We start from the raw sequence: 23,090 nt of genomic DNA, 5'->3' as shown, positions 1-23,090 counted from the left end.
AGCAAGTATATATTCAACACAATATGATGCAACATTATCATTCCACATATTGTTCATAATTTGAGTGTTTCCCCAGCAGAATCTTTAAGTAAGAGTATGCATGACACATCATTCTTGGTAGATCGTGTACAAGAGTAGCTTCAATTACTTTAGTTGGATGAGAGTGCAAAGAAAATGACACATGTTACGTACTGGTCCAGTGTATAATTTGTGGTTTATGCCTTTGATGTTAGTTTTATTGTCATCTCAATGGAACTCCAGAAAAATTATCCAATAAATAATATAATGAGGACTCACCAATGCTTTGCTGTCTATAACCGGATGACTGACTTTATCTCAGTCCAGGAATGTCTACTTTATTCTCAAATTCCTATGGTTCTTCAGTCTTAATATTTTTTTGTTTTAGTCTTTATACTCTTATACCCGCAGGAGTCGATGTACACATTCATTTATTTATTTAATCCTATTAGACATTTGGTAAGACTCCTTGGATGAGGGATCTGCCCATCGCAAGGCCTCTACCTGTACACAGGACAGCACAACACAGGAAGACGCGGATAAACATCCGTGCCTTGAGTGGGATTCGAGTCCACGGTCCCAGTGCCCATGTGCATGAGGTCTATGCCTCAGACCGCTTGGCCACTGCAGCCGGAAGTCTTAATATTACAAACATTAAACATTCTCTAGCTGTAACAAAATTTGATGAATGATTAAATATCAGTAAAAAAAGACTTGTTCCATAGTCAGCAATGGCATAAATTCACTCTTAGATATTCATCAATTCTGGTACTGTGAAATTATCCAGCATTTAACTGATAAATCAACAGAGCATTGATAGTGTGAATTCACTTACATCCTTAGACAATACCTGATCTGTTTCCTTCAGTAATGGCATACTTAAGGATCTATCTCAATATCTTAGAGCAGGGCCTGAGTGAAACTATGAACTTCGGTCAGGTTAGGTTAGGTTGGGTTAGGTTAGTTTAGCTTAGGTTAGGTAAGGTTGGGTTAGGTTAGGTTGGGTTAGGTTAGGTTGAGTTAGGTTAGGTTAGTTTAGGTTAGGTTAGGTAAGGTTGGGCTAGGTTAGGTTGGGTTAGGTTGGGTTAGGTTAGGTTAGGTTGAGTTAGGTTAGGTTGAGTTAGGTTAGGTTAGTTTAGGTTAGGTTAGGTCAGTCTCCAGTGAAGATTCCAATGCGAGACCACATATTATGAAGGAGACTTTACCCCATATACCACATGTTCAGTGGATTTAGATTTTCAGTAAAAAATGTCTATGTACTTGCTACAAACTCTTGTTATTTATTCCTGATCTCAGACCTATGTTGGTGTTCATCCTCGATTAGCAATTGCGTATGTAGGGGAAACTCTTGTAAGTAGGGCCACACAATTTTTCTCCTTATCCAGACAACGTAAATTCTTTATTTTAGCACTGAGATTGGTGATAAACCCGGTCTATCTTCCCTCCTACTTATATCATAACAGCTGTGTGTATATACTTTTATTTAAGTATTTTATTAATTTTTTTTCTTCAAGAAGTAGATATTTGATGATCCACTTTCACAGTAAAGGTATGGAAATTTATTACAAAATGATATCACTGATAATTTCTACACAGTTTCAAACAATTATTGCCATATTCTTTCCGACTGTTTACTCAACAGGTAGGTATTAAAACCAGTATTATTTGGAAAGGTTACAGTGGTGTACCTTGGGCTGTGGCTTAAGGTACAGGCGTGCAAGTAGATATGAACTTTAGTTTACGAACAATTTTTATCTTGCTCTCTAATCTAAATTGCGCAAATTGTTTAGATACCATGGAGTAAAGAACAATTTTAACCTTGTACTTTCATGTAAATTTTAGAGCCAAGGTTGCTCAGGCAGTACAGTGACTGACTACAGACTGGACGACCTGGGTTCGATCCCCAACAGGGGCAGAGAATTTTTCCTCTAGCCTCTGTGGCTGACCCACCCTCTTTTCCAGTGGGTATCGGGGTCCTTTCTCAGGGGGCGGCGCGGCCAGGGTGCGACGCTGACCACTCGACTCTATCTAGTGTCAAGGTTAAGAATGATTAGGAGCTATACCTCCTCTCCTCATAACTGCCTACATGGCGTGTGGTAGGACAGTTTTACTTTTATTTTTTTTTACTCGCTTTCATGTAAATTTATCAAATTTTTTGATGTTACAGAGTAAGGAGGGTTATAAGCAACTGGAACTCAATGAGGTTAACCTTATTGTAGCTGTTGGCACTGTTTAAAACAAAGGATTGTGTGTTAGAACTGCTGCTAACAAGTCTAATACGTCACAAACTACACTTCTGAGACATTTGAGGTGGGAATGAAAAGTTTACATACACTAATAAATGTAAAGTGTGGACAGTGTTCTCTGGAGTGAAGAACATAAGGCAGAGCCAGCAATAAGCACTATGGTCTTGCAAAGAAGAAAGTTATGGAAATGGCACAGCAATATGCAAATAATACATCAAACAAACAACCTGAATCATTGGACATGAATGTGCACACAGGTGATCAATGGTTCGCTGATCTTATAAAGCACAACAATAAAGTTTTCTCCCTGCGAAAACCCCAAACAACTAGTCCTGTCTTGATAGGTCTACAGCTTTCAATAGGTCTGTTCCTAAGTTATTTTTCCAGAAATAACAAATGAAGGCAAAGAGAAGAGATGTTTGTACGTACAATGTTGAAAGGTTTATTTTAATAAGTGATTTTATTTCTGTGATACTTTATTACTTTTCTCCAATTAAAAATGTATATAATATTATAAGATTCATAATACATAAACAAAGTTACATTTTTATGTTTAATATGTTTTATGCAATCAGTTACCATTTCCAGCACATTTTGAAGAGTAGTACCTAGAGGCCCAAAGGCACTTTGTACATTGGTCCACTTGTAAATCTTAATGAAACGACTTTTGAAGTATTATAGTTTCACGTTTTTTACCTTGATTTCCTAAGCTGCAATTTTGGTACTAAGTACAACATATGATAATGAGATGGTCGGCACTTTTAAGCCATTTGAAAAAATCCTGCTCAGGTTAAAAAGGTTTCTTCTGCCTGTCAAAACGTTCGCATACCCACCTCATTTACTGATGGAAGCAAGACATCTGTTATAACCTTACGTCTAATGCAGTGACGACAGAGTTCCATTTCTCACGAACACCACGTCAAAATCCATGATCACGCAACAGAAAGACGTTCGAACCAACTTCATGAACAATCGATACGATAAGTGGAGACTTTGTATGAAAACAGGATGGCCAAAGTCCGCCACATGTATAACTTCACTGTTATGTGTGTTCGACGCATAAGTAAACACCAGATACGCTTCGCACAGACGCCATGTTCTTTGTAGTGGAACGTTTTCTCTGTATAGTTCAAGCACGCGAATCAGGAAGCAACTTAAGAAAAGGGAAAAATTAATACTAATTAATTCGTTTTGGACTTTTACTCATCGTCAATTAGAGAGGAGTTCAATCTACCCGATACAACACAATAAGTGCGCTCCCTCCGTAACAAATGAAGACGAAACACGTAAAAGAGAATTTATTTACATTGTACAAATCCTTCACAGGCCCAGGCAAAGTATGTAGAACATGTCATAGCACAAATATAATACTTGTTTCTAATACAAATATAAATTATGTAGTTATGACAGTAATTTACAGTCAACTACAGCTGAAATTATTTTTGTTGGGGTAAATTCTTCTATGGAGTAGGAGTGGGGCGAGAAATACCCTTTTAGTGCCGGTAGAGAAAATGGTTTCCAGTATCGTGTAAAAAGTCTTACTGGGGCTACGAGACACTAGCCCTCCATACCGGAATAAAAATATGAACATTTCACCGAAGGCTTCTTCTACTAGCAGATGGGCGTTACTATTATGCTAAAGTTTGCTTGTTTTACAAACTTCTTGGAAAATGTTCTGCCGGGCAGTTGCTACTTCAGAGAGAAGGCGAGAACTTCGGCCAATGACCTGTCCCTTTGTATCGGAAGCCTTCAGTTGCACCCTTGAGTAGTGACAGTGGAGTGGTATTCAACCTTATTTGTTCGCGTACCCCCAGATATAATTTCTCTTCAACTTTGTACCCCCAAAGTTGTTGGTGTATAATTCAAGTTATACATAGTATATAATCTACATCTAAAATAAATTAAATAAATTACATTACTGATTATTCAGTGTTTATCATAAATTAATATTTTTTTTTTAAATTTCACGTACCCCCTAAGATGTCTTCGCGTACCCCTGGGGGTACGCGTACCCCAGGTTGAATACCACTGGTATATACCATTATATGCAGTCTAATATTCCTATAGAATTTTACTTTAGTCCAAAACTCTGTTGTTAGGAACAATGTAAGTTAATTTAATTTTTATTAGTGAATAATAAATGGGACAGACGTGCTTCTGATAACTCCTCAGCTAGAGAAGACAAATTATAAATTGAAAAGGTTCGTGGACATCAACATACAGACTTTAAAATATAACCTATTTGGTTTTGTAAACATTTTGACTCAGCTGAATGATGGCTATCGTGTATCCATTCAGTGCCAAAATGTGATTATAGACAAAAATATACATATTTTGAGCAGCGTAATAAATTGCATTTAGTTCTGTGGATAGCACAAACTACCTCTCAAGAGTTCATGATAAAAGTGAAACATCTTACAATCCTGGAACATTCCTAAACCTAGCGACAGAATCGAAGAGTTTAAACTTCGTTTCAAACGAAAAAGTTCCCTGTTCTACTGTGTAAAGAAAAAGAATTCAAAATGAGCAGGATTTGAAGTAAATTCAAAACGAAATACTGTACTGTATGAATGAAGTATACAAACATTGATGGAGAAAATTCAAAATGGCGTGGACACTTACTGTATGTTACGTTATTGACAATACTTTATTATTCGCTTTAATTATAAACCAACGTGGACTTCACGAATGTTAAGTTGGCATTCTGCGTGGAATGCGTTCCTTTGCTGTGCTCCTTATTTGCTCAGTGTGACAAAACCGTTCAGCACGGAGCAAAATAATTTTTAGATCTAATTATCAGTAACAGCACTTCACGAAAATCAGTTAATGACGAGAGACGGGCTGATGTTTCTGGTACGAATTCATATGAAAACAAACAATAACACAATATTGCGAGTGATTGAACAAGGATTACAAAACTGGCAACAAACGACAAGGCACTTCTAAGCGGAGGTGACGAGTTGAGCAACCTGCAAACAGCGCATTAAGCTGCGAGAAAACGTGTGTGCTTCTCCTATTGGCTGTTGGCAGTTCCAGGACGTAGACCACAATAAACCATGTTTGTTGAGGCGAGCGAGGGCCACGTACAATTTATCAGTAGCAGCTACAGACTGCGTGAATATCCGGGCGAGTGAAAAGGCGCCCAAAACCTCGTGCGTGGATACGATCGTTCCAGAGGCGTTACTGCGCATCTCAACTTCTGCTCCGTATTAGTGAGGCCCTGGGTTCAAATTTCGGACGTGAGACATAAAAACCCGATTGTTTCGTGTTTTTACTAAGTCATTCTACGTAAAATGCCGGGATAGTATCTTCAAATAGAAAACGTCTTTCTTCAATTAATTATTCATTAATCATCCCATAATTGATGCCTTATACGAGGTGCGATCGGAAAGTTTCAAGACTGCGCGTATAAAAACCCGTACACTTATCTCAGGTATTAAATTCATCCATCACCCTCGAAGTAGTTCCCCTGGGAGTGAACACAACGATCCCAGCGCCGCTGCCAAGCCTGGAAGCATCCCTGGAAATCTTTCTTTGTCAGCCTGTCAAGCACCATCTGCGATTCTGCCTGAATCTCTTGCCAAAGACTCGCCAAAACGGCTACGGAAACCTATGAAATGCTAAAGCAAGCATTTTGGGAGTCCGCAATGGGTCTTGCACAAACTTTTGTGTGGCATTCACGTTTTAAAAATGGCCGAACCTCTGTCGATGATGACGAGCGTTCTGGACGACCATCTTCGAGCACAACGCCCGAAAATGTTACGAAGATTCGGCAGGCCATTCACGAAGATCGACGTCGTACCATCAACGACTTGTGCGACATTGTTGGGATAGGCTATGGGACCTGTCAGCTGATTCTAAAGGAAGAACTCCACATGCGACGCATCCTGTCTGAGGACCAGAAGCAGAATCGACTTCTCGTTTGTCAGGAGCTCAAAGATCTTGCAAGAACCGACCCCAACTTCCTTTCTAAGCTCCGTGTGACTTCTTCCTCTTCCCAAAGATGAAAGTTCAGCTAAAGGGAAGGAGATTTGAGACGATAGAAGAGATTCAGGCAGAATCGCAGATGGTGCTTGACAGGCTGACAAAGAAAGATTTCCAGGGATGCTTCCAGGCTTGGCAGCGGCGCTGGGATCGTTGTGTTCACTCCCAGGGGAACTACTTCGAGGGTGATGGATGAATTTAATACCTGAGATAAGTGTACGGGTTTTTATACGCGCAGTCTTGAAACTTTCCGATCGCACCTCGTATCTATCGTTTTCTATGGTAGGTAAAGACAGGGATCTATGGTACAGAAATTTTTCCTCATTTTCAAATCCAAAAATACATCGAATCTAACAATTCAAGATTTCAAACAACGTCATTAATAACATTCTACAATCGATAATGTTCAAACGTAAGTCGACTAACATATTCGTACTGTCTTACATCGAATCATTGAATGTTCTTGGGTGTAGGAATAATAATTTTTCCCCCTCTTACATTCAACAACACGTATAGAATGACGTGGCCTATGATAAGACGTCGCGTAATAAAGACAGATAATAAATGTAAGCTTTTGTGGAATTTTTCCAAAGTAACACAGCTGGCATTCTGCTGAGTCCTCCGAAACAAATAAAAAATCACGATCTAGATCAATAGTAATCTAATCATTTTCTCTAATATAAAATAATTATCCACTAAAAAACCTTTACTCCATAACAAATGACTAAAAAAATGGTACACGGTGATCGAAAAGTAACGCAACCGATATTAAAATATTTATCGATGTTGAAAATTCAATACAATTCGACAGGATTAATAAACGCACAGTATCGCTGTGATATAGCCACGGTGGTCTAGCGGTTAGAACGCTGGCCTTGTAATCCTGGGGTCTCGGGTTCGATTCCCGGCGGTGCCCGAATTTATAACTTGTGTTGGGCAAGGCCGTGGTCTAGGCAACACGGAGTTTTCCTCCGTGGCATCCCAACAATTACTCCATTCACACACAGAAGAAGGCAATGGCAAACCACTTCTGGATCATCTGCCAAGAACGTATATGAACAGGTCCCAGTCCGAGAAAAGGATGGAAGGATCCTGTTCATATGGACCTGTCGTCAGACAGAACACTAAATAATAATAAGATGAGGTGGTCTAGCGGTTAGAACGCTGGCCTTGTAATCCTGGGGTCTCGGGTTCGATTCCCGGCGGTGCCCGAATTTATAACTTCTGTTGGGCAAGGCCGTGGTCTAGGCAACACGGAGTTTTCCTCCGTGGCATCCCAACAATTACTCCATTCACACACAGAAGAAGGCAATGGCAAACCACTTCTGGATCATCTGCCAAGAACGTATATGAACAGGTCCCAGTCCGAGAAAAGGATGGAAGGATCCTGTTCATATGGACCTGTCGTCAGACAGAACACTAAATAATAATAAGATGAGGTGGTCTAGCGGTTAGAACGCTGGCCTTGTAATCCTGGGGTCTCGGGTTCGATTCCCGGCGGTGCCCGAATTTATAACTTGTGTTGGGCAAGGCCGTGGTCTAGGCAACACGGAGTTTTCCTCCGTGGCATCCCAACAATTACTCCATTCACACACAGAAGAAGGCAATGGCAAACCACTTCTGGATCATCTGCCAAGAACGTATATGAACAGGTCCCAGTCCGAGAAAAGGATGGAAGGATCCTGTTCATATGGACCTGTCGTCAGACAGAACACTAAATAATAATAAGATGAGGTGGTCTAGCGGTTAGAACGCTGGCCTTGTAATCCTGGGGTCTCGGGTTCGATTCCCGGCGGTGCCCGAATTTATAACTTGTGTTGGGCAAGGCCGTGGTCTAGGCAACACGGAGTTTTCCTCCGTGGCATCCCAACAATTACTCCATTCACACACAGAAGAAGGCAATGGCAAACCACTTCTGGATCATCTGCCAAGAACGTATATGAACAGGTCCCAGTCCGAGAAAAGGATGGAAGGATCCTGTTCATATGGACCTGTCGTCAGACAGAACACTAAATAATAATAAGATGAGGTGGTCTAGCGGTTAGAACGCTGGCCTTGTAATCCTGGGGTCTCGGGTTCGATTCCCGGCGGTGCCCGAATTTATAACTTGTGTTGGGCAAGGCCGTGGTCTAGGCAACACGGAGTTTTCCTCCGTGGCATCCCAACAATTACTCCATTCACACACAGAAGAAGGCAATGGCAAACCACTTCTGGATCATCTGCCAAGAACGTATATGAACAGGTCCCAGTCCGAGAAAAGGATGGAAGGATCCTGTTCATATGGACCTGTCGTCAGACAGAACACTAAATAATAATAAGATGAGGTGGTCTAGCGGTTAGAACGCTGGCCTTGTAATCCTGGGGTCTCGGGTTCGATTCCCGGCGGTGCCCGAATTTATAACTTGTGTTGGGCAAGGCCGTGGTCTAGGCAACACGGAGTTTTCCTCCGTGGCATCCCAACAATTACTCCATTCACACACAGAAGAAGGCAATGGCAAACCACTTCTGGATCATCTGCCAAGAACGTATATGAACAGGTCCCAGTCCGAGAAAAGGATGGAAGGATCCTGTTCATATGGACCTGTCGTCACACAGAACACTAAATAAATAAATAAATATCGCTGTGACCATATAAAAGCCCTGTTATGTAACTTGGCTGTGCCAGTCCGTCACTTGTCATCAAAAAGTCGAAATGCAAGAATGTCCTTTCACAAGACATAATAATAATATAATAATAACAGTGCAGCCAACCACGTCATCACCCATCGTTATAAGTAAATATCCCTACAAAGTTTTTTTACACAATTTCAATTTTTTGTTGTGAATGCAATTTTTCTATACAAACACGTAAATATCTCCATTATTTAAAAAAGTCAGACACACATAATTTGGTGTCTAGCAGTACAGTTTATCAGGGAATCGACTGGTACAAAGTTTATGCACATTTATACAATAGTTCGGGAGTTACGAGCTTTGTAACAGCTTTAAAAAACAATGTGGGAATTTTTTTTTTAAAAAAGGTGCAAGTTTTACCGAACACAACCAAAGGTCTGTACTATTAAACGAAGATGTAAATACTTTCACTGGAGTGATGATTTCTTTTTAAAATGTTCAGCTAAGAAACATTTCCTGATAATAAACTAATTAAAAATCACGAACATTTTTATAAATTCACTTGAAATGAAGAACCAATATGCATACAGTTCTAAAATATTATTTTTCAATAATGAAGATAGTTCTCACGAATTGTCAGTAACAGCGTGCTGAAGTCATTCCTTCCATACAATGACGGTGTTAGCACTATATACAGAATATTAAATAGGCCTACTTAACAGATATTCAGTTTCAGAGACATTTTAATATACAACGAATATGTCGGAATCACTTCCTTCGCACTGTTGAGTAACCCCCTAGCAATCCATACGAAAAAGAAATCCTTGCCTGCCTGTGTACGAAAGACCGCTACATCAAAGTTAGGTTATGTTTACGTCCAGAATCTTTTATGCACCCAAGAAACTTGCAACACGTATAAATTTAAAGGGTTATGCATTAGAATGAAGACGTTTCTGGACGTAAGTGTATTTGAATTTTAATTGTATATGGTTATATAACACGTGACAATACTGAATCATTCTGAAGGTTAGTACGTCTAACATGACAACATTTCTGAACATTAGAGACAACGCAAAATTTATATATTATTTTCAAGAATCCGTCCGGTTACTAGTCAGACCTCACACGTTCATGTTTTGTCACCATAATACTAAGCAATATCATAATAAACGAAATGTAGCAACGTTGAAGTTCTTGGGAACAATAATAAATTATATAATCATAATCATAGCTTAAGCCACTCGACCTGTCCCGTCTGGAGAAACCTTAGATCTGACAGAGTAACAGAGATTCATATAAACAAACATACAGGTCCTATGACAGTTACGTTCTTGAAAAATGACTTTGTAAACGACGATTACATTTACGCATGTACTGTCTCAAACACCAATCGATGAGTCGAAAACAAGTTCAACAATGGACACTGCAGAAACATCAAGGCTTGACCATTCGACCGTGCATGGGTATCGAGTAAACGTAAAATCGATAGCTCGAAGAAGTGGTTTCTCGGCTCCTAATTGTTATCACATTCATGTGTTTAAAATCTGGCCAACCATTTAAATTTTGTTTGTACACTCGACAGTCCTTTACTACGTGGTATCCTCACATTACAGAAGCGAGTAGTTAAAACAAAGTAAACATCACAAATCATCACAAGGAGATTACGTGAGACATTAACAGACTGTCTCACAGTCCTGTACATTAAACGCAGTGACTTGCATGTGACGCTCTATCAAATGCGATATATCGAACGATATAATATGACGTAGAATGACAATCATTAAATGGAACAGAGACGAGGAAACTCGCGTGAACTGTGTACTTCACCGAAGCCGGAATTTGAATCTGGTACCTCAAGAACAGTCCTACAAGCAACTCACCGCACACGAATAAATCTGGTTTAAATCTATCAAACGAGAGACTCGGTCGGTAGACGTTGTTTTAAACGAGACTCGCTGAAATGTCAGACCTCTGGTAAACAGCGAACAGTATTGCAGTCTAACCTACAAAGGAACTTATGGACCATCCTGTGATGTACAAAACAGGTTGCTTCCTCCAACCTTCCCCTTACCAACCCCCCACCACCTCACAACAAACATACAAATGCTAGTTCCTGGGTCCTTCGGCAGTCATTCGTGTTTTCTTCGAGTACGTGGTTCGGCTCTCAACTATCCTCATCATGAACAGGCAAGTGAACGTCGTTTGTTTGTTACCAATTCACGAGCTTCAGTTTACCATCGTCAGCTTTGAGGAACTTCGGAAAAATTGCTAAAACTCACACGGTTTATTATATTTATTTAATAAATAATCCAAAATCGATTTTGAAGTAAAACGTTCGACGACCGTATTTTGATTCCCGGAAAGGGCATTTTTAGTTCGTCGCCATGTCCAGACCAACCGTGGGGCTACTCGCGACGTATTCCTTCAAGGCAAATCAATCCAGTACAGAGGTTAACAAAGCAGGACACATCTTCTCCACGTTAAGTTTATATATTTAATAATGTGGACAATAATAGCATTCGAATAAAAAATTTAACGACGGGAAGCATTCTTCGTGTTCTAAGTCATTTTTCTAACACAGTTTACAATCTGAAAGGTATTTCAGGATGAACAACTGGTTCACATTTCTGCTCAAATCAATAAACTTGAGTTATTATCTACTGACAGCAATTTTATGGAGCACGAAGGCTCCTTAACGTATTAACAGGAGTCTGTCACTGTTTATAACCTGAGCAAAATTAATCTAGTCCACATCAATCTATTTATTTTTTAAGACCTATTTTAATATCGTCACATCTATGTCTGGGTCATGTGAGTGGTCTCTTTCCATCAGATTTCCCCAAGTAAAATTTTGTATGTATTTTCTACCTCTCTTCAAATGTTAATAAAATCCTCTCGGGGCCATCAGCCATGTCAGATCGTTGAAAACTTGCTGGCAACCCAAAAATGGCCATACTGTCCTGATTTGAGTAGAATATAAAGGATTTTAATCAGATTCTTACGTAACGAGTATTGGGTAGAAAGTCAATACTGGAATTAAGTCTTGAACACTTCTGTAAATGGCGAATTAGTGATTTATATAGACAAAAGCGTTATTCGATAAGAACTGTTTCCTCGCATAACAAAATGCAGCATTTCCCAACCAACACTGCGTCGGTTAGCTCTCGTATATTTGGGAAAACCCAAACACTCTTGAGACTGGCAGATGTTGGGTAGTATAGTCGGCGCTGTGGTTTTTGGCCGGTGGAGCTGGCGGACGGGCCTACTCTGTGTACCTGAGGTGGCACGGTCAGCGTATTTCTTTTGTTTGGGCGTTCAGTCACACAAGCTCCTCGGCGCAGTCAGCATTATACTATCACACAAGAGACTCGCTCCTAGCCAAAAACTACTGCGCCGACTACAATGGTAACTTAAAACGGGTCATGCCTGTTCATGTTTTAACAAATGTCATCATCACAGACACTAAATAACCAGTGTAGACTAAAAAATGTCACTAAACAAATGAACTAATTATTCCGCCATGCTTTAGGTTGTATATGATGGCTGTTTTACTCCTTGGTCTAATTGTGTTAGACGAGACACTTGGAGCACACCACAAATCAAGCAAGGAAAGCAAAAAACAAAAGAAAATAGAGGGAGAACCACGTGAAGCCAAGAAGAAGTACTCGGACGCTGCCGTAAAGCAACACAAGAGGTAAGACACACACTGACATCTAGGGACTTGACGACGTAACTCTGGGAGCTATTGTCTCTCGGAGAGGTTAGGGGCAGCTACAAATTATTCTGCAGGAATTCAGCTCACGCTAAATCGGTTCTTGTGTAAAATAGTGACCTCTGTGACACAACGGCTTACATTTGAAACTTGGAAACGGAAATTAGTGTCATTGGTAGTAACAGTTACTGTTGGTGTTACGACAGTGGTCATGAATGTGCCACACCCTTCTCCTTGCAGCAAATTAATTTGTATAGAATCTGTTTGTTGACAATGGCATGAACAGTAAATATGTTTGTGTATGCAACGTTCTATGCCACTCAGTTATTTAAGTTGCGTTAAGTGTAGTGCCCTTTATTAAAAACAATTTCTGTTGAAAAAATTACAAGTAGCGCACCTGAAAACGTACAGATTCGTTACATAAAAATGTGACTGCTGAATGCGAAAATAATATTTACCAAAAACCAAGTCAAATACAATTTCCGAAACGGATGAACTCTCACTATAAATTCTAGTTCTTTATTATGATTTAGTGTACTTTAATAAAAAAAGTTACTTTGCTGTAGGCACGGAAAGGTTGACAACACTGATCTGTATCAATGCTGTAACTATCTACACAGACATTTATCATTTCTGCCAACATAACTTCACTCGCACAATGAATATATTATTTCTCTGACTAATGCTAATAGACCAATTTCTCATATTTACTAAAATGTAAGCCTCGTTAAATAAAGTACTGTCACTGTGTTGATGGAAAATTTAACACACGATTATGTCCCATTATAGGATTAACTATTCGTACCTTTTAAAGCTCATAAAGTTTTGTTAATATTTGTTGCAGAAAAGCACGAGAAGCACCTGTTGAGATTGAAGAAAACGAAGAGGAGATTGAGGTTAAGGAGTTGTACAAGAGTAGGAAAGAATCTAAAAATGAGGAAGCACGAGCAGGGAAGTATAATAAAAAGGACAAGGCAAAGCAAAAACAGGGAGAGCAATACGTTACCAAGGAGAAGAGGAAGCCAAAGGAACAGGAGGGCAAGGCATACAAGAAAACGAAGTCGGAAGAGAGGAAGCCACTAAAGAGACAAATTGTGGAACAGGATGTTGAGACCGAAATTGTAGAAAATAATGACGAAGACACTGAAGGTGAAGAGATTTTGACAGATTCCCCACAAACTCTTGTGGAAGAGAATGAACTAGAAGTGGTAACGGTGCCAAACAAATCTTGTAAAATCAAACAAACCGTCGAAGACGACGTACAAGAAGAGGAGCCCGACGTATTGGAGGACGAAGAGCCGAGTAATATTGAGTACGTCCCTGCCAAGAAGTGTTACTACAAGTAACATTTGAATTGTTCTGCTCTACAAGTAGCAAATGTATTTATGGTAACTAGTTTTATTGAATTGCGTTGAATTGTTTGAATAGATTTTCACTTGTTATAACTGTAACGGCACACTGTTGAGTGTTTTTTTGAAATAAAAATTTGATATTACTCATATCCTGATTATTAGATGTCACAGTCCTGTATATATGATAAATTAAATGATATGCACCTGTCGTTCATCATTCAAACAAATCCCATGCTACTTTTGGTCCTTGATAAATCCTTAGTTCAAATTCTGGGCACCAATCAATCAAGAGCAGATTTGGAAGTCTTTGGTATTTTAAAACACATACTGATGATGTCATGAGAATGTATCTGAGAATATATGGACCTCCAATAAAGGAAGAAACAGGACAATTGCCAAAAAATTCATAATGAGAAGAAGCTTCAAAATTTGTACTCGTCAAATGCTGGGATGATCAAATTAAGGAGAATGTGGAGCAGGCCTGTAGAAAGACGATATTAAAATTGATGAAAATATACAAGATTGTTCTGGCTACGCTAAAGACCAGTTACAGTTACCTTTGAGCACGATAACCTACATGAAGGACTCTGCTCCATGGAGCTACGTAATTTTTTGAGTTGCGATCAAAAAAGGTCCAGACTGCACGGGAACACTACTTTGTAGAGAGTTATAATGCTGAACTAATTTACATGCAAGACCTTACGTCACGATGCTTCATTTAGAAATGGACCATCATGAAGAAAGGTCATGTGTAGAGATATCTGCATTTTCATCTTTTTAAGAAATGCCAAGACTTTAAAGAACTGTACATGCGGATTAACTCGTTTGAAGTTAGGCAAACGTAGTAAATGTTAAAATTTAGTACAGAAAGGGACCAAAACTCAAAACTTGGAGTGGTGGTAGATTTTTTAAGTTCAAATGATTTGTATGATTTGAAGCGTTCACAGCGACCAAGTACAATGAATTCTTCTTGGTCTACCAGCCGTGTCAGGTGGTTTACTTAAGAAAATATCAATGTTTCAAGAACCATCCTTGTCACTCAGGACCCTAAATTAATTACATTTAAATGACTTGTTATAATAAATGCTGAAAATTAAGGCACTGTTTTTAGATGATGGATTGTGTATCAAGAGTTATTCATACAGGGACAAACTATGAACCGGCAACATCTGCAGATGTTAAACAGCAATGGCATCATGTATGGTAAAACCATCCTCAATCCGTTCAATATAATCTGACTAGAAGCTCTGTACTTTTATACTTTGCTCTAGAATATGTCATCAGGAATGGCTCGAATTGAATGGTCTGCACCAGGTACTTGCCTAAGCTGATGATTTCAATTTGCTGGGAGAATGCAGAAACTCTCGTACAGTCTAGCAAGGAAATAGGCCTAGAAGTAAATGCAGACAAAATCAAGTACATGGACGTAATACGGTAACAAAATCAGCAACAACGGCGGAACACATTTATAAGTAACACATCATTTAAAAATGTTTAAAAATTTAAGTATCTGGGAACAATGATAACAAAAAGAATTGAGGTCCATGATGAAATTAAGAATAGAATATATTCGGGTAATGCTTGTTTTTATTCAATTCAAAAATTATCATCATCTCAGTTACTATCCAAAACACTAAAGATCAGGATATATAAAACAATAATTTTGCCGGTTGTCTTGTATGGTTGTGAAACATGGTCTCTTACCTTGAAGTAAGAACGTATATTACAAGTGTTTGAAAACACGCTGCGATGGGATATCTGGACCTAGGAAGGATGAAATAAGTCATGAATTTAGAATAACGCATAACAAGGAGCTGTGTAAATCGTACAGGTCACATACCACTCCGATGGGGTGGGCTGTAATAGATGCATGCAGAATTTTGGTGGGGAATCCTTCTCCTTTATTCTGAATTATTACAAGTGCGTTTCTTTTCAAAATATGCTCCGCTGAACTCAATACATTTATCTCAGCATTTTTTCCCCTAATAAAAGACATGGTTAAAAATTTTTTGGACATATTTAAAATTGATTCTGCAGCATCTGCGGTCTGCAAGTGCTGCCCTCAAAGCTCTGTTTTTAGTGCAAGAAACAAGAAAGTCACAGGGAACTAGATCTGGGTTCTAGAGATGGTGGAGTATACAATGAACACCTTTGCTTGTCAAAAACCGAATGACAATGTTTGAAACATGTGGTCAGACATTGTTACGATGGAGGATCCAGTGTCTAAGAAGCTCCGGTCATTTTCTTCTGATGTGGTCCATGAGGGTTTTGAGAAATGAACAATAGTAAGCTCCAGAGACAGTTGTTTTAGGTAGTACTGTGTGGGTGTAAACCATTTCATGACAATAAAAATGCACTATTGCTATTACATTAACTGCTGATTGAGAGAGACAAACTTTTTTTGATCTTGGTGACCTTGAAGAGACCAGCTGGGTCCTTTGCCATTTATCCTCAGGATCATACAGCCTAATCCATGTTTCATCGACTGTCACGTTTTGTTTCCCTGTTCTAAAGCGCAAGATTTCCACAGCTGACAGACTTCAACGTGTTTCGCTTGTTGCTTGGGCGTCAGAAGTCAAGGAATCTATCTCGCACAGGTAAGGGACATGATCAGATAATCATGCATTAGAGTGCGTACACTCTTTGTTAATATCACACAACTCTCTAATGGTAATCTGTCGATCTTCATGCGCTACAACGGAGGTGGTGTTCACAGTCACGCTGTTATTTGCAGTTGGCGGATCTCCCAGCCCACGGAGTTTCTCAAATTACTCCCACCTTCTCTGAACCATCAATGTGCTGCTGACTGAGACAAAACCTCTTCTGTGTAAGCCTCTTTTAAAAAACTGTACGCTTCACTTACAGTTTTCTGTGGCAAAATATGGAATAAATAAACCTGCTTCATACTCTGTATTAACATGGTATTTTACATGTACAACTGAGGACTAGCATGTATCAGCGTAACGCACCATGAAAATGACTAGTATTAATCAAACATTTATGACAAAATATAATACATGATTTTCTGCATCTAGTCATGCATGAAAAAATAGTCTATCTGAAGTTGCTTGTTCCATCAGCACACCTAATAGATTATCAAAACCAACACAAAAATAGCAGTAACAAAGTGCAAAGAAACAGTCAACTCTGATCACTTCGCCAGGATCACACTGTGAGAATTGCTATGAGCATTACAGCCAACAGGTCCCGCGCCGTAGCCGCACGGTCTGAGGCATCATGCTTCGGACCGGCGATACGGAATGCACGCTGGTTCGAGTCTCGGTGGAGAAGAAATTTTCTCACGAGCTTTCGACCAGTGTATGGGACCGGTGCCAACCCAGCATCTTAAAGAAATTGGGGCGCTACAATGAGTAGTGTAATCCGGTCATGAAAACTAGCATTGGCTGGGGGTTCGTCGTGCTGACCGCACGTCGCTCTATATCTGGTTGGATGATCGTTCACCTCTGCTTAGGCATGTGAACGTGAGGCCAGCAGTCAAGCTAGTCGGCTTTGGCTCTGGAGCTGTTACGCCACGGATTTAATTTAATTTTTAATTACAGCCAACAGTATGGCAATGGAGTAGTTTATTTACATCCAGTCACATCTACAAATACTACAAAACAGTTTGTTTCGATCAGAGTGGGTCTGAGATATGGAACTTTCCTTCAGATACAAAAATACTTTTAAATTTGTCCAAGATGAACATTTTGATAAAACCCTCCAACACTGACTACCATAAAGCACAGCATAAAAATACAAATTAAGCTGATTTCCATAAATACAAAGCGTCTGCTGCGGTAGAACTGCCTGCAATTTGACACTCGATTCTATTACAATTTCTTTAATTTCATAATCTCTTTGGATGAGTTTTTTACCTTTATCATCTTCGCAGTGCAGCTTACACATAACAGCCCAGATGACCGTGTGTCACAGTAGCATACAGCTTAACTGTTATCCCCAGGATTTAAAGTCAGGAAGGCAGCCTCATAGTAAGCAGGTTTAAATTACCTGTTCCCACACGATAAAGGCAAAGTGTCTGACCTTGAAACCTTGTTAGTGGACAACGTCGACATCAGAACAACAATATATCATACTTGCACGTAAAATGTATTAATATATTACCTGTGAAACTGAATCTGAACATATTTTTGAATAAAGTGTCTTGGAACAAAATCACAGATGTTGCAGAACAGTTTAATCTAAATGTCTGCTGCTCCACACAGCAAATTTGTTCCCTCCATTACAGTGAAAGGTTCAAGAAAACTTTAAAATTTTCCTTTCCCTTCAAGGTAACATAAGTGGCACTTTAGTGACCACTAAAAAAAAGCAACAAGAATAATCGAGTTAAACATTTATAGTTAATCCCTAGATTGAATTAATTGTGTTTAGTCAAACCCTATGTGTTAAAAGCAGGGCTGTGGAGTCGGAAGCAATTTTAGGTGGAGTCGGTAAAAATGTACCGACTCCGACCCCGATATAAAATCTTAAGAAAATAGTATTTTAACATTTTCGCTACCATGTGAGCCGCCGGCAGCCTCACGCTTAGGGAGATTCAAAGACGCGTTGAGCCACATGGTGTGGGAATAATGCTTTGTAACTTTGGCTCCGGTACCTTAAGAATACAAACTGCCTACAAATCAACCGATTTCTGCAATAACCATTAGACGCATATTTAAATATCGGTTATAAGTCTAAAATGTAGCCTGATGATTCACGTGGTGGTGATAAAATCTCTTATGGTGACATTTACCATTTTAGTAGGTTTACATATTGAGCTTTTATGAAGGAGTCGGAGTCGGAGGTTTTAGTACTGACTCCACAGCCCTGGTTAAAGGTCCTGTAGGGTTACGTGTGACTCTTCTGAAAATGGGTTAAGTGACAAGGTAAAAGTAAACAGTACCTGAGCCATTGAAGGGAATCTGTTCTGTTACTGCCACGTAGTCACCGATGCTGCAGTTATAGGAGTACTGCATGCTGAGATCATCAAACCAAAGGATCAAGTAGTGGTCTGGTGGACCGATGAGTCGCCACGTACAGTTCAAGTTGTTGGGATACTGCCCTGGGTATGTTGGCAATATGACACGGCCTGTGTAACCCCTAATCGTGCCTCCACAAGTTGCTGCAAAGAAATTCACATTTAACGCTTTACAATAAAAATCTCATATGAATAATATTCGATAATACAGTTCCTACCTCTGAGAAAACATAACCACAACATGATTTCTTCTAAACATGTTTATGAACCGTAAATAAAAAAACCTTGGGATATTCCAAACTACTGAATGTTAAAGCAGATGGAACATACAGTTTCCACCAAGGTACAACAAGTTTTCAAATTTATGATGTGGTTCACAATACTGCATCAACTGGATGAAATACTCCTCACTGAAGCCACGTGTCTACCCACTTAAGACAAAGAGAGGTCTCATTTGAACAGGAAACACGCACAAGTTCTGGACATCCCTTTCACGCTTAAAGATAATGAACATCTTAGCAGGATTTGAGGTTCTCCTGGTGGCGAGTACAAAGACGGCCGTCTTCTGGGTTCTACCGTCATGTAGTCTGGTGGAAGTCTGCCGACGTTTCAGAGGTCATTGCTGCCTCTATCATCAGCATTACGAGGGCAGCAAGAACCTCTACAGAAGATAGCGATCTTCATAACGAAGAACTTGTCTAACCATCGCATACAGATTTAAGAAGATAACTTTTGGTATCAATGGATATTTAAATTATGTTAAAATTACTGATACAGTTAACACGAAATCTTGTTAAGCACTAATCAAAATATTGTGATACAGTACAGTTGGTTGCACTGTTATACAAGCATTTACATCTAATGACAATGGTTCAGGCTGACCGTGGCTGTGGATTCTATCAATTTCATCCCTGGCTCTGTTACGAACACACAGAACGAATCTAATTTTTTTAATCATTACCAAAAGGGCTATAGAACTATAGTTGAATCTTACCAATTGTGACAACGGCTTTGAATCCATTCTTTGGGTACTGGACGTCTGTGAAGAAACGGACATATAGCATGTTGCCTGTTGAGTACTGGGAGCTTGGAATTCCATTGCAAAATTTATTGATGAGTTCCGAGTTGACAGTTGCTCCATCACGCAGTTCCACAAATGCTTGTTGACAACTGTTAACACACAATGAAACAATGTAAGGTACGTGCCTGCAACATGCGATACTTAGATAATATAACCTCTTAAACGACTCGCGCGAGAGACAGGTGTTTCAGAAATACATGCACGAAGGGTCACAAAACTGTTAAAAATGCGACCACAACGGTAGTTCTGGTTTTGATGGACCTTGAGAGAATAAATTTATGTAATTGTTTATTGACAGACTCATTTGCACTAAACACACTCACTGTTCAATAGCACACCTCACTCAAGTCTAGTTTATACATCACTGGAAGGTTGATTGGGAAATACATTAAAAAGATGCAGACTGACACAAATATTCATGGCGGAAGTATATGATCGACTGCTCGGAGTGCAATAATGCGAGAAGTTGCGTCCTCACCGATTTGCAGTCTGCCGCGACCGTATGATAGGACGTGTCAGACTCAGCCTACTCAAATTCAACTCTCGAATGAATTAGTAATCCAAGCCGCCAACAGAAACCAACGGGCAGTTTTTAATGTTAACCATAATTCTCACTTTGAATACAACGAGTACATTCGTACGTAACTACATACGTCATCGACGGTCAGTACAAGTGAGTACTAGGGTGAAACAGGTTTAGCACACGACCAATATTTCATAATCAAGCACACAGATAAGAATAATACAGAGTATCTTCGACTCCAAACTCCTTGCGCTCATTCAAGAAGTATAAGCAGTGCTGCCAACCCTCCGCCAATCGCCAAAGTATCCCCTATTTAACCTCAGAAATATGAATCCACGATTCAAATTTTTCGCGTGTAATTATAGTAAGTCATATCAGTCCCCTGGGATCATCAGCCGGGCACCCAACGATTCACAGCCATCACTGCTACAATGTGCGGCTAAGAACCAGCAGGAAAAATAAAATTCTGAATTAGGGCATTCAATTTCAGCCCTTCCCGAGTCTCTCCGATTTTTATGGCATGTTCTAGAAAATTAAAAGAAGCGGGGTAAATTATTCCCTTTTTTAGTACTGCCGATTCAAGAAACATTACGTAAACTTTTATCAACATGATATCTAGTTGATACCTTACAATGATATCGTCACATACCTTCATGTATAATTAAATCTGTAGCAGATACCACAAGCATACAAATTTTTATTAATCAAAATTTTTTTTGTGGGTATTGCAAATGAACTTATTGGTGCAATGTTATTCAGTACGTGTTTCCTAACTGAAACGTAAGTAGCTGATATACTGATTTTTATATTCAAAATTTTTTTCTCATATTTGTGAAACTAGAAATATTTTATCATACTTCAGAATCGACAACGATTACCAACATGAATTTAATTTATTGCTGGTATCAATGGTAAAAAAAAACCCAAATACTGTATAAAATTATGTGTGAAGCCGATTAAAGACATTCGTGGAAAATTAATGGAGTCAATCCTGCCACGCCTCAAGAAACAGGGTCATCTTATTCAACATAAAGCCTTACATGAATGACACTAGGGATTTTATTTTTAATTCGGCCAGCAAAACGATTGCAGACTGCGGATAATGGCGATCAGGAACAATGTCATTAGTGTTTTACCACAAGTATTGGAAATTAATTATTATTAATAACACATTTATACGACTCAGCTATTATTATATGCGGAATATATATATATGGCGCAAAAAATGTTTGAGGTTATGTCGACGGTGAATAGATTAGAATTTATTTACATTCCATGGATCCTTCTTAGGCCTAAGCCGAGGATGTAGAACAGGTCATAGCACAAATTACGATACTTGTTTCTAGTACAAATATAAATACATAGTTATAAGAGCTATTTACAGATTTTTGGAACTAAAGTATTACAGCAAAATAATTGACGAGTTGAGACTTTTTGGGTGAGGTAAATTCTTCTACTGAGTAGGAGTGAGATAGGAGATATTCTTTTTAGGGCTGGCTTAAACATTTCAAGGTCTCTCTGGTAAATGCAGTCACAGCATTTCGCAAACGACACAACTTTTAGTCTTGAATGTTAATTAATAGAATTACACAAATAATCGTTAGTGGGTCAGAATTTTAAGGTGCAATATGTTTATCTGAAACGCTGGTATCTACCCTAAAGTCCACGTGCCGTTAGAACTCAGGTCACCTTCACCTTCGTAATAACATAAAATCTGTTTTGAAGTAAATAACTGGAAAATTTATGTAATCTTTGCCTTATCAGAGCATGAAATAAAAAGGCGAAACAACGAAGCACATTGATAAACACATGTGGTCATCATACCAGACACAGGATTAGGTTACCACAGAAAACAACCCTCTGAGTTTATGTTATGTATTAACATCCTATCATCATCATGTTACTGTCAAGGATTCAGGGTCTTGTGACCCGTTCCAGCCTCAGTCATCAAGAAATCTTATTAAAGGGAGTCCTAATTTGGATTGGGGTTTTAGATGGTTTAAATATTTGATTAATGATGCCTGTTAACTTGTATTTTGATAATTTTACTGTGAGATCTTCTTCTGTTTCATATGATAATGTACAAAGTATTTATTTATTGTATGATTGTGTTATTTATTAATATCTTGGACCTGATGGGATCTTGTCATTTAAATGCCATGGTTTTGGCCTTGTCTGTAGACACTTTAAGTTATATTTCGAAGTCATCGTTACTAATTTATGTACAGATTACTGTAATGAATTTTATGAGTCATTTATCAGGACCTAGTCATTGGAAAAAAAAAAGAGGTTTTGACATCTGCATTTCTGTCCTCATCATTCCACTCAGAGATAATTTCATTCATATGTGTGTTATACGAGGTGCGATCGGAAAGTTTCAAGACTGCGCGTATAAAAACCCGTACACTTATCTCAGGTATTAAATTCATCCATCACCCTCGAAGTAGTTCCCCTGGGAGTGAACACAACGATCCCAGCGCCGCTGCCAAGCCTGGAAGCATCCCTGGAAATCTTTCTTTGTCAGCCTGTCAAGCACCATCTGCGATTCTGCCTGAATCTCTTCTAACGTCTCAAATCTCCTTCCCT

The 23,090-nt window shown here is 39.1% G+C and overlaps 2 protein-coding genes across 3 annotated transcripts in view; one reads left to right on the top strand and one right to left on the bottom strand.

Moving 5' to 3' along the window:
- Positions 1–23,090, bottom strand: part of Cubn (Cubilin) — a 218,656-nt gene that overhangs the window by 51,093 nt on the left and 144,473 nt on the right. For both annotated transcript variants that reach the window (XM_087357091.1, XM_087357090.1), the window contains exons 46-47: positions 19,895–20,070; positions 18,826–19,044 (exon numbers count right to left, since the gene is read on the bottom strand). In XM_087357091.1, coding sequence (XP_087213217.1) covers positions 18,826–19,044; positions 19,895–20,070 — 395 coding nt within the window. The remainder of the gene's footprint in view (positions 1–18,825; positions 19,045–19,894; positions 20,071–23,090) is intronic.
- On the top strand, positions 10,942–14,074 carry LOC110833710 (uncharacterized). Its single transcript, XM_022072111.2, has 3 exons — positions 10,942–11,048; positions 12,391–12,555; positions 13,418–14,074. Exons 1-3 carry the CDS (start codon positions 11,041–11,043, stop codon positions 13,917–13,919), a joined length of 675 nt encoding a protein of 224 aa, XP_021927803.1. The 5' UTR covers positions 10,942–11,040; the 3' UTR covers positions 13,920–14,074.

This window comes from Zootermopsis nevadensis, unplaced genomic scaffold (assembly GCF_977971745.1).
Source record: "Zootermopsis nevadensis isolate Lab colony 2312 unplaced genomic scaffold, Znev_1.0 Znev_ptg000028l, whole genome shotgun sequence".
NCBI classification, from domain to species: Eukaryota; Metazoa; Arthropoda; class Insecta; order Blattodea; family Termopsidae; genus Zootermopsis; species Zootermopsis nevadensis.
This window is presented reverse-complemented; position numbering and strand designations above follow the sequence as displayed.